The sequence below is a fragment of the Synchytrium microbalum genome (genome assembly GCF_006535985.1).
Source record: "Synchytrium microbalum strain JEL517 chromosome Unknown SmJEL517_scf0002, whole genome shotgun sequence".
Classification (NCBI taxonomy): Eukaryota; Fungi; Chytridiomycota; class Chytridiomycetes; order Synchytriales; family Synchytriaceae; genus Synchytrium; species Synchytrium microbalum.
The window spans coordinates 1266398-1279352 of record NW_022158351.1 but is presented as its reverse complement, the minus strand read 5'-3'; the positions used below and the strand labels follow the sequence as shown (position 1 = coordinate 1279352).

The window sequence follows — 12955 nt, the reverse complement described above, 5'->3', positions numbered from 1 at the left end:
GGGCAAATCAAGAATGCGAAAAGTGTAATAAAAGGGTTGGTGTACTCTTCTGTGACTGTCCAACTAGCTTAATGGCTGCCTCGTCGTCTTCGTAGAAGAGTCTGGGCAGGTTAAGCGTCCTCGTTGATGAAACAAAGAATGATAGAAAAAAAGGGAGGCGTTCAAGAAAATCGTGTGAGTGTGGCTTGGACATTTTGTTGGTGTTTTATATATCACGATGAAGGAGGAATGGGTAATACGGGAAGAGTATTGGATGACGCGTGACTTTCTGCTTTGATTCGCTTTAATTCACTTCAAGCACTCGAACCATTTCCTTCATGGCAAGTGCAAACTTTTTTGCTAGATACAATCGCTACTTACAAAGCTTACGCAAATAATAATAAAAGCAACTATTTCCAATTTCTTGCAACCTCTTTCATCTCCATATATACACTAGCTCCTTTTGCGATTAGCCGAATTCAACCCTTTGATCCAACACCATTGGCCATATGCTTCTCACTGGGACCATTTGCTGTAGCAGCAGTAGTAGAAGGCTTGTGAATAATCTTGTCAAATAGAAGCAAGTTCTTTGCTGCATTGTTGGCTGTAAACATGAGTGCAGACACACTGAGTGTTTTGGGATTCATGTCCCAATTGATCTTCCTGAATAGCCTTCCAGATTGAGTAGTTGCATTGTTGTACTAGCATAAAAGTATATGGGTGCTTGCAAGTGCGTCTGTAGATGTGGGGTTTCAAGGAGAAACATCAAGCAAGCTCACCATCCAGGAGAGAGCAGAAAGGGAACGGTTTGGTATACCCAATCCACGAGTGACAACTTCGTAGTCAACGACTGAGGTAATCTAAGTATAAAAGGTGTGACGACAAAGAAGTCACTACCAAGCATGCCCGTCATATTACAACAATACCCCCAACATCTTATAACATTTCCACCGAATTCCTACACAACTCACATCGAATCCATAATGTTCAAACATCTTGTCTGCGTATCGTTGAGCATTGACACCAGCCTTGACAATCCTCTTGTCTCGAAGCAAGTGTTTCAATTCTCGAGACAATCGGAATGGTTGGAAGAGTGTTTCTGTAGTGGTCCATCGAAGGCACATGCGGCGAATCTAAGGATTAGATAGCAAAGCATTAGAGCCCTTTGTAATCAAGCTGTCTACCTCTCTTTCATGTTGCATACGGCAAACACAATGACCAATTCCGGAGAGAGTGCCAAAGTCAAGATTGATGGAGTATCTAAAACAATTCCAGGATTAGAATGAGATGAATAGGCATCCCTGATCAAATTTGAGCAACACGTCACAATCACTCACAATCACGCGATAATCCGATAATCACAGCTTACCATCATATTCAAGATCAGTAGGACGATATTTTCGAGTTTGCATATCAAATCCAACGACTCGGATACGTTCCTTGGATGCATCATTGACAGAGTTGATGATTGATATGATTGAATCGGCAGCTTGAGATGTCGTGACTGTGAAGATATTGATGCCTCCAGATTCTTCATCAGGACGACAGACAGGAGCGAATTGATTTTCGAAGAGAGTGCTGATTATGGTCTTGGCTACTGTACACGATGACATCCTTGTTTTGCTGGATTTGGATTTTAAATGTCGTTGATGTTTGGAAGCCCTGTCAAAGAGTAGGGAAGAAGAAGGATTAGTAGGTATTAAACATATGAGATGACATTGAAAATGGTATAAATCCAATAAGATAACTTCTCTTGTTATAAAGACTTCCTTTTCTGTTCTTGGAGGGTGACTTGATTTGTTGACCCTTTATTTGGACGCAGGTTTTGTTTAAACTTCCAGGTGGTATGAGAAACTACCATTTTACTCCCCAAAACAATTACCATTGGTTTCGCGAAAATATCACGCTAGCTTCTCCTCGCAAAGAGCACAAAAAACGTGTTCAAACATGCCCACTGTACGCGCATACACGTTTCCGTCAAATCTTACACGTATTGCTATTTGAGTGTTTTGTCGAGTATTTACAAAATGTGAAATGCAATTGCACAGCTCCCTGTGCCAATCCTTGACTAAGGAGACTTAGACGAATAATCCCTTTTCCTCGTCGTCTTGTCCACTAGCACCTCATCCTTTGACTTTTTAATCCTTTTATGCTTTTCATCATCGCTACCATTACTATTATCATCATCAGACGTCTTCCTCCTCTTCTTTGTCTTCTTCTTCTGTTTAGTAGACGACGATGATGTCGTTTGATCGCTAACCTCACCATCCTCTCGTCTAGGAGACTTTTTACGATGTTCATCATCAAAGTTAGACTCCGTATCTGATGAGTCGTCCGAGTCAGACGAATCATGCTTTCGTTTATGTTTGCTTGATGATGAGGATTTGCCTTTACTAGAAGATGCCTTTTTCTTCTTTTTCTTCTTCTTGGAGTCCTTGCTCTTGTGCTTTTTCAGTTTTGACTCGCGTTCTGCGTCTAGCTGAGCACGATACTGTTGAAATTGTGTAATGTGTAAGGTACTGACATTTAAAGAGGTTTGGGCTGTGTAGCAAAAAGACAGATTGCAACGTATGCTGGGGTGCACCTTGATCATTTCAGCTTCTGAATTACCACCACCATCCTTCTTTGCTTTAAGCTCTTTGAATTCATCTCTAATAACAAACAAAGCGGATTGTGCTGTGAGATCACATTGGTAAACGGAGGCACGCCAATGATTTCTGGCTCCATGCTGCGTCTTCTTTAAAATCTTTGATGACTTGGCGCCATATTGTTAATCAGATTCTCCCCATCCATTGCTTTGACCTCAAACCAAAACATTCAAGCGAGCCTCCAAGCCTTCAAATGCACCATGTAGACTTACAGCGAGTATGCCGATTTCTTACGAGCTTCGATGAATTCACGTATTCCCATGCCAGATCCCGACATGACTACTTAAATAGCAGGTGCGTTGAGCCTGCATGTAAATGTGTGATGTTGTTGAGTCAAATGTTGAGCTTGAAATGTTGCTGCTAGGTTGACGAGACACAGTGGCTGATATACCTTGATCCAGGATTTAAAGTATATCTACGAAACGATACGTGGTATTCTAGTTGGATTCATCTCCCTTCAAACATACGAACGACTGCTGCAGTTCAAAAGGACTAACAACTCGTTGCAACACATCAATTACCTAGATGGCAAGAACACCTGTGAAAAGCAGTCCTGCTACTGCTGGTACTCCAGCACGCACAGTGGATCGTCCGTCCTTCTTGTTCTCGGCTCCCACGCGACCAACAACCAAAAGAGTGGTTCAAGATGATGTCAGATATTTATTTAATTATGGCTATAAAACATTGTCACTACCACTATTGACTATTGCTATGTAACATACAAGATACGCGATGTTGCGTGGTTAATAGATAATAATGAGTAACCTTCAATAAATACCAAGGTCAACTTCCTTTAGGAAATCGATTTAAGAGTCTAGTAAACTCAACTCCAATGCATGCTGCAACTCCTCCTCCTCAGACCTCTTCTTCACATTCACACTGCTATGTTGCTGTCTACTACCACCACTAGGAGTCAAATGTGGTGATCTTTGCAACCAAGCGGTCTCCCTTTCATTGCCGTAGCTGGTACTCCTCGACATGTTAGCAGGAGAAGCCGGTGTGAATGACATTCGACTATTACTCCCTGCGGTTCCAATACCACCTCCACCACTACCAAATACAATCTTTTTGCCCGGCGACGCTTCCAATTCAGGCCAATCGTCAAATGTTCTCTCGTTGGATCTTACAGAGGATGGAATCATATGTTGGCGGTTTGTTAAAGAGCCGTATGAGCCATGTTGGGATGTTGGATAGTCGTCGTCCTCTTCGTCTTCTTCTACTGCTTCATCATCTTCATCCCACTCGTTATTATTATTGTTGTGGCGACCGCCATAAGAAGATGATAGATGATTGAATGAAGATCCTCTTGACGAGACACTCCTAGACATTGATGTGTTGTCTCGTGGAGGAAATGGAGGTGGTAATCCTAAATCAGGTATACTAACTCCACCACCACCAGAAGGAGTAGGCGTTCCTCCTAATTCTTGAGACGGTGTCAAATCAGGAGACATTATAAATGGCATTGGTGGTGAGGCTGGAGTTCTTGTCCTTTCTGGACCTAGTATTTCAGGACCAATCAAGGGCGTTTGCTGTGCTGATCTCCTAAGTGCATCGCGTTCAGCTTCTTCGACTGATAATAACATGGCGTACGAAACGAGTTCATCTTCAGTCATATCAGTTCCTCCTCCATTTACACGATGAAGATTACGTTCTCGTCGTTCAGATACACTACGAGCATATTCTCGTTCTCTTTCTATATCTTTAATGTCTTCCCAGTCTAGTTGTAGTGCTCGTGGCGACATGACTCGTTTTGACGGTGTTGTGTTGCTATTGGAATTATTGTTACTACGAGCAGGTGCATAGCGACGACTCTTTTGTTTGGGTTTGGATTTCATGGCATGCATGGCTTGATCTACTGGCGCAAAGTCCCATGTTCGAATATGAGGTCCGAAGGCTGTTATTATTTGAAATGGTCCTCCGTAGACTGCCCTGACACCTTTTCCAGCATTTGCTGGACCTGCTGCTACTACAACAGCACCACGACCCCCTTCTCGTCCTGTACACGTTCGAATACATCTACCAGTCAAAACATCCCAAACTTTAGCTCCACCATCGGCACCTCCAGATATAATCTTAAATGGATCCAAATGCAGTGATAAAACACCCAATTGATGGACATTTGATATTACATGGGTTGGCTTAAATCTCGTCATTTCTGAGTACGGGTTTGATGATGGTGTGGCAGAAGATTTGGATTCTATAGCATCCGTTACAGCCCAGATGCAGATCGTACCACCAATGTCACCGGACACCATAATACTAGTCTTTCTATCACCAACACCCAATTCCGGGCGATCCCAAACAAGACACGTCGGCTCAACAACGTGTCCCTGTACAAACACACCTGTGATAGCTCCAGTCCCAACATGGATACGTCTGATGGCCCATTCAGACTGTGACAATTTACATCCTATTATAGCTGTACTAGTTGGTGGATCATACACCATTGAAACTATCGGTGCCTGTGGTATAGGAAGGGTCGAGTCTGATTGTGGCATTGTGATTATTCGTGCTGGCGCCAGCGACTCGACCGGAGCGCTTTCGGAATCCAGACCATTCAATATACCAGCAGAAGACAAGGATTTGCTGATGAATGAGGATATTTCGAGATCCCAGACGATAATGGAGCCAGATTCGGTGCCAGCAATCACATAATTTCGGGCATCACAAGCCAACGCTGTGATTTTTGATGTGTTACCTATAATCTAAAGACGTGAGCAAACAAGAATGACCTATTCCGTGCGTGTAAAGCTTTCCACTTGCTCACCGTTGAGGAGACGAATACACTTGTTGGTTGGAACATCCCACACTCTGACATTCCCATCAACACCACCGGAAACTATTCCAGTAACAAGAGTCGGTACCCAAGCTAATTCCGTCGCAGGGCCATTGTGATTGTCTCTAAATATTCTTATCGTGGCTTCACTTCGATCGCGAAAGTTGGTAACGATTCCAACATGGCCCGTTGTGTAGCCCACAGCAATACGAAACCTGCCGACAAGCTGGGTCAGTTCAGCGAACGCCGCAAAAGGGGACATGAATGCTACATTACTTGTCAAGTTTGATGCATGAGACAGGTACTGGTGTAAGAGGGTCTCCAGAGCAGGTTATGGACCGTTCCACTTTTCCTGTACTTGGATTGCATGATGAAATCATTCCTGAATAAAGAAAGTGCTGATATTGAAAAGCGTTCTAGCTGCATAGCTCACATGTCACATGTGATCGTACGCGAAACAGAGGGCATTTGTTGATAGGCAATATATACCTTTGTCAAGTGATGCAGCCAACATTCTACCCTCTTCAAAGTCGACATGAATGGCATCTATAACACCCACGCGAGGTTCAAACTGGACGACATGACGCCCTCGCCAATCCCTGGGAAGAATCACAAGAGGAACCTTGAGAACTGGTGCTTCCAACAGATCTAAACTACCTTCAACTTACCATGAGAGGCATCGCAGAAATCTTGACCGTTTCAAATATTCCTTTTTCCAACTTGACTGAGAAACGCGTCTAAGTTATGAGTCGTGATTGTTTAGCGAGGATCCCAACATGGCCAAGAGTCCAAACATTGCCACATCAATTTCACCCACCGTATGGGCAACGACCCAAAGTAGGTCTCCAAAGCACACCTCCAGCACGATTCATCGGCAATGATTTGATTCCATTTCTTGCACGCCAGTGAGGCCTTTTCGAGATCATGCGGCTCCAGATTTGCCAAGCAATGAATTAGCAGTTCTAAATACATAAATTTAGAGATTAAAGTTGTTAAATTCACAGCATTTGGAGTAACTTTTAAAGAGCAATTCACCATCAGGAAGTGAAAAGATGGACTTGTCTGAGGCAGAAGCAGGAAAAGTCAAGAAAGGGGAAGCCATATCTACGAGTGGACCTTTCCCCTTCTTGGAACCTCCAGAAGTTGGTCTGGTGGCTCTCATTGTTGTTGACAATCTAGAATTCAAGGTCAGATGATTAGAAAAACGATAATGAAGTCCATGAACTCGATTCTAAACTCACTGCAAATTGAAATTGATTGAATATCGGTTCTCCCACCGCCCAGAATGGAGTCTGGCGACTAGACACACGTTTTGTGTTGAGTTGAGAAAAGTGAGCATTACCGATGAGGAAGTAACTTTTATCGGACGCGACAGAAACAAGTATTCCGTATTACGAAATGTAAATTTCTTGGTGAAATTGAATTGCGAAGGAGATTGAGCTCCTTTGACACGTCCACATGTGAATCCAAACATCTTGATTTCGAACCTCGACGTAGAAAAAGTCAGGTAAGTCTGCGCCAGGCCGGTTGATTTATACACGTTATAACGCTTAAAACAACATTCACATTCATAGATATCTGTAACTGCAGCTCAAGCACCTTAAAGCTTGATTCCAACCTTTGCAACATTCCAAACAACAGAATTGATTCGTCCAAACCGACCACTTTGATATCTCAAGCCTACAATATTGTATATGGACCTTATATAGGGTGATCTATCGTATAGAAGCCTAATTTCAACGATGCCAGCAACAGTTAAATGGAAGGAGCTTCACGTAAAATCCAAAAAGCCATTCGCAAGAGAATACCATGCCAGTCACATATGCAATCTACCTAGATCTGATCATCCGGACAAGAAGATTGACCCTCATCTTGTTATCTTTTGGGGTGGTGGTCATCGTATTCGCTCAGACATTTGGGCAATCCATCCACGGGACGCTCATTGGAAGGAACTCTCCTTTGAATTTGTACCTACTCTGCTCGATGCTAATGGCGACTGGGACGAGATAATACCTACTGCTGCGGGTGCTAGCTGCATCGATGCTGTAAACAATAACGTGTATATATACGGAGGCATCTATCCAGCCGAAGATGAAGACCATAAAGGTGATCAGGCGCAACGTGCCTTGTCGCCCTACCTAGTCAAGTTCGATATGACCGCATTGACTAGTACGATTATCAGCAATATACTCGAAAACGACGACAACCAAAATCCCAGCTATAGAGCTCAAGCTACCCTTACTTACATACCACCACATCCACCAACTCGACCAAATCCATGCTTGTACCTACTCGGCGGTCTGGAACAATCAGGGCTGCCTACAAACGATGTCCATATATTCGACCTCGTAGATCGTAAATGGAGTAAACCTGCAGTAGAAGGCACACCTCCCAGCCCACGAGCAGATCACTCAGCCGTATACTATCCGCCCAAAAACTGTATATATATTTATGGAGGCACTAGTAGGAGAGGTGGCCGTCCACTATGTCGGGAACCTGATATGCATTGTCTCATGCTCGATTCTATGAAGTGGCGGGAAGTCAAACCTTTACTCGAGGCTCCATTGCCACGAGGACTGCACACTGCTGTTAGTTATGGTAATAAGATGGTTATATTTGGTGGTCGAGAGTTTCCGCCGATAGATCCTCTTCCTCCAGCCCCTTCTGGTGCCAAAGCAACTGGAACACCAGAGTTTCGTTCTGTAAAGCCCAGCAGTGAAGTTTATGTATTCAATCTCGGTATGTATTGGGTTAGAGGAAGGAAGGTGGTTTCAAAACATTTAAATCTGGTGTTTTTTTTTTGTTGCTCGTCAGATTCTGAGCGAATGGAACTGGTCTTAAAACAGCAAAGTTTGAGCTTGAAGAAACCTGAAGCTCGAGCTTGTCATAGTGCTTGCATGGTGAGTGAAGAACTTGTTCACTAGTCATGCAAAAACACCCATATGTACTGATTGTTCCTTATTAGTTGGGAACTACAATGTACATATTTGGTGGATCCACCAGCCAATCCATATACTCACCTGCCGATCGATTCCGAAATGATTTGTGGCGACTAGATCTCTTCCCACCAGTACCTATAGCAGGCACCATTGACGCTACTCCGTATGGCCAACGTGAAATAAGAGTCAAATGGTCGGATACAGTGAGACGGTCAACAGACGAAAGCTATCGTGTCTCCATTCGTCGTCAAGTGACTGATGGATCAGCTGTAGATAAATGGGTCAAAGTATATGAAGGATCCAACAAGCAAACTGTCATTAAGAGTTCTCGAGATTTTTCCATCACTGCAAGTGGCACTCAAGATGTACTAGGTGAAATGGGACGATATGAAGTTGCAGTTCTGGTCTCCAACTTTGCTGGCCTTTCCTCATATTGGCAACAAAGTACATCGTCGTCACGTCGTATCGGTGAAGAAGAGATTGATGGTAGTACTGTCGTCGTTATGCCACCTCGACAAACTGCCAATCCACCACGAAATATTAATGTTGTTATTGAAGAACTTCCTGATGATGCACGAGCCACGAAAGAGCCTTCCTTACCACAATATAACTTTAATCTAAGTTGGGAGTTAGGTGAAAAGGTGGAGGGAGAGACTGTTACGTCACATACTGTTGAAGTTTGCTGTGTTGTAACTGTCCCTTTTGCACTTCCTCCTCCTCCATCAGTGGAAGCTGTTGCTGAGGATGTGACGAGTAAATCTATGGAAAGCCTTGAGATGAAGCCAGAAATCTTAAAGGTTCAAGCAGATGGTGGTCAAACTGTAATTAATAGTAATGACGACGATGTGTCGAAGGATGCCAAAATGGAGGATGCGCCATTGAAGACAGAGATGACTGCAGGTACGTCCGCAGAATCAACGAACATCGTATAGTTGTTCTTGTTTCTTTTTGCTCATTTCTTCATTTCTAGATATGCATCAAAGGACTACAGAGCTCGAAGATGTTGAGATGACAGATGCAACGTCAATAAATATGGCTCCTGCTGATGATAAGAACGATGATATGGAAATAATCAGCCCTACAGTCAAGATGCATGATGCTTTAGAACTATCTGCTATAGTCCCACCCTTACCATCTGCGTCGGTGGATAAGCCCTCCGCAGCAATACCAGCAGAACCTGAGAAATCCGTTGTAGATGTGGACTCAGATGCAATGGAAACTGGTGGGGGTATGGAAGAATCGACGACAGTGTCAGAACCAGGACTACCGCCAGAACCAGAAGTATTCACAGGTGAATGGGGCCTTATTCTTCCTGGAGCTGCTGGTAATGCGACTAGCATCTCAGTTGGTTCTAGACGACTACATCTCATGTTTGGCCACGCAACCTTCCCTCTGCCACAAGGTATTAAAGATTGGCCTCACATCGATATTGATGTTGTATATAAATTCAGAATAGCTGCTGTGAGTGATGCTGGTCGAGGTGCTTGGAGTGATGAATTGAGTGCAAAGTCGATTCACATTTCACCTCCAGTTATCAAAGCACCACCTAAACAACCAACACCACCACCAGGCGAAGAGGCCAAAATCGATTCAACTGCTGCTGGTAGTAGAGCTTCTCAAGAAAAAGAGGAACGTGATGGTACTCAGACAGGCGATGAGACGGAAGCTAAGGTTAAACCTTCTAAATCGTCACAACCACCACAACGTAAATCTATAATTCCAAAGACAGTTCCCAAAGGTGAATACAGACCTGAAAGACGAGGTGAGGATTTAGTAAAAGCTGAAAAGAAGGTCGACGAGAGGGCTGAAAGAGCCGAGCGAAGAGCAGCTGACGAGAAGGAGAAATCAGAATCTCCAGCCATCCAACCGCCACCTTCAAAACCTGCTCCGCCACCTGAACGATCAATACGTGCTGAAGATTATATAGCTTGGATCGAAATCATTCGAGAAGTAAATGCAAACTTCCAAGTACCCAAGAATGCAGCATGTGCAAATTGGGTATCAGGTTTTATATCTAGACGTAGATTACCCACAATTAAAGTCAAGTCCTCTAAAAACACCAAGACTACTGGTGTACCCACAATCATGAAGGCAGAATTCTTGGACGAGTTTATCAAGAAATATGGAGATGATTTTATAGAAGTTGCATCTCAAGGAGGATCTGCAGTATCAAAGAGAGGTAGTAAAGAAGGAGTCGGTAAAGGCAAACAGTCTGTTGAGGAGGAAGACGATGGTGAAGATAATAATGATAATCCTGATGAAGGTGACAATCCTGGTGATCAAGCCGACGATAAAGTTGATCAACCTAATACCACCGATACTGGTAGTCAACTCGATAAAGCATCATCGCTTGACCAGCCTGCCGACGAAATCAAGCTTGATGTCAGTGAAGTAGTCAAAGAACCAACTGCGACTTCTATCACTACTACAACAGTTGAAGTGGATCTAGCTGCTAGACGTATAACTGCCGAAGTCATCAACGAAATGGATGAAGTTGATAGTTTATTGGCTGAGGACGACGACGACGACGACTTGGTGACTCCCAACAATGCTGTGCAAGAGCAGCCTGATGTCGATATGGATAGGAATAGTACAGATGACCTTGAAGTGATTAAGCCTAATGTTAGAGTAGTGACTGGTGATATTCATTCATTCAATGATATGGATGTTGATGACGATGATGCAACCGCAGAGTACACTCCTAGTCATTTACTGACTAATACTGCCCTAGTCAGCGAACCTGAAGAAGAAGAAGAGCAAATAGATGACGAAGAAGAAGTAGAAGCAGCAGCTGCTGATGACGAGGATGAAGGCATTGATGGTGAGCCACTACCAATCCCAGCACCATCAGGGCCACTTGTGCAATGGAAGAAGGTGATGAAGTCATTCTATCCAGATTGGACCATGCTAGATTCATCCATGAAGGCCTTTGTCAAGTCAATACTCATCGAATTGGGTATTAATCCAACTCAGATTAGTGGTGATTGGGCCGTCCCGCAAAGTCTACATGAATATCTCAATTTCAGACTATCTGATAAATATGGAAGTTGGAGTGATGATCCGATAACTCTATATGAGATGCCGCAGGTCGCTGATGCTAGTGGTAGTAGTGGTAGTAAGGGTAAAGGCCTTGCTGCTCCAGCCAAAGCAGCTTCAGCACCATTATCATCACCTGCAAGCAAACCTCCACCTAAAGCCAAAGCAACATCCGCACCGAGGAATAAAGCTAAACGTAAATCCTCCGAGTCGGCATCATCAGGCAAAGAAATAGCTTGGACTGATCTACTCAAGAGGAAATATCCTGGATGGAAGAATCCTGGTGCATCAACCTCAGAGTTTGTTAGCACATGGGTCAAAAAGAATACAGCAAACCCCAAAAAAGCCAATGCTAGTCGTGGACCGCCTCAATGGGCTATACCTGCAGGTGATAAACAGGAACTCTTTATACGTGATTTTGAAGCTAAATATGGACGTCAAGGAGGAACTCGACCTGCCTTGTTTCCTGATGTGAATTCTGGAGAGGACAATGATACGGGCAATGAGACTGAGACTGGAAGTGTTGCTGGGAGTGTGGCTGGGAAGTCTGATGTTGATGTTCTGTCAGGTAAATCAAATTGCCATTTTTATTCTGGCTCTGGATGTATACATTCCTCATTTAATCGCTTAAAATTCTATCCGTAGCTGTCAAGAAGCAAAAGACAGAACAAGTCGTACTGGATGCAACAACTGGCATAATAGTATCTGATCTGTTGAAGAAAGACATTCCAGCGTACAAGGAACTTGAACCACCCGCCGAAATCACGAAATTCCAAAACTGGGTTCGAATTTGGCAAATCTCGCATCATGGTCGAGTGTATAAAATGAAACGAGGAATGACTGATAATCGACTCCAGTATGCTATTGCACTTGATCATACCGAAACATTTATACAAAACGTACGGGAAGCATGGCCACAAATGACTGGTGATGCGACTAGTGTAGCGAATGTTGGGCCTATAAGTGCTGAAAGTTATCAGGTTATTTTGGATGCTGGAGCTCCGTATCAGTGTCCGATGGATGAATGTGCTGATAATACTAGAGGATTTCGATCAGAGGTATGTCTTCTGATTTTAGTATATGGACAGTGCTTTTGAGTTTAGTAGCTGAACTGACTTAATTTGCTGGGTTTTTAGAAAGTGTTTCGTGAGCACTTGTTGAATGAGCATGAGCCGTTGGTGGCAGAGTAAGATATAGTCATTTGTAGAACAGCAAGACATAAAGCATATAGGTGGAAGGTTTGTTTGAGTTTATGGAGCGAACATCATATAGAGTTCTGTTCAGCAGTTCACTAACATGTTACATGGCCACAGTTCAATGCAGGCGTCTCTGTTACGTAAAGAAATGGCATCGTTGGAGCACCAACAAACCAACAAATCCTATTGAATTGAATAATGGAGCGTAGCTCTATGGAGACGATGTTACGTGAGGATAGATCTATCTCGAAACGGTAAATTACACGTGGAAAGACTGTTTGCTGGGCTGTTCACGTACTAGGACGAATGCGCATCTCAATGTTTGGTCGTTTGCGTAGTTTCGAGCTTTCGAGGTCCTTGTTATAGAGAGTGTCATAAAAC

General features: G+C 43.5%; 2 protein-coding genes across 2 annotated transcripts; one reads left to right on the top strand and one right to left on the bottom strand.

Moving 5' to 3' along the window:
* Nucleotides 1-3433: 3433 nt before the first annotated feature.
* Nucleotides 3434-6565, bottom strand: SmJEL517_g00754 (uncharacterized protein; the record flags this gene model as incomplete). The annotated part of the gene is made up of 7 exons (XM_031166683.1): nucleotides 3434-5325; nucleotides 5395-5618; nucleotides 5680-5785; nucleotides 5893-6002; nucleotides 6072-6140; nucleotides 6221-6365; nucleotides 6439-6565. The coding sequence occupies 7 exons, from the start codon at nucleotides 6563-6565 to the stop codon at nucleotides 3434-3436; spliced, it is 2673 nt and encodes an 890-aa protein (XP_031027529.1).
* Nucleotides 6566-7145: 580 nt separating this feature from the next.
* On the top strand, nucleotides 7146-12568 carry SmJEL517_g00753 (uncharacterized protein; the record flags this gene model as incomplete). The annotated part of the gene is made up of 6 exons (XM_031166682.1): nucleotides 7146-8142; nucleotides 8218-8303; nucleotides 8369-9242; nucleotides 9313-11946; nucleotides 12024-12436; nucleotides 12515-12568. 6 exons carry the CDS (start codon nucleotides 7146-7148, stop codon nucleotides 12566-12568), a joined length of 5058 nt encoding a protein of 1685 aa, XP_031027530.1.
* Nucleotides 12569-12955: the final 387 nt, after the last annotated feature.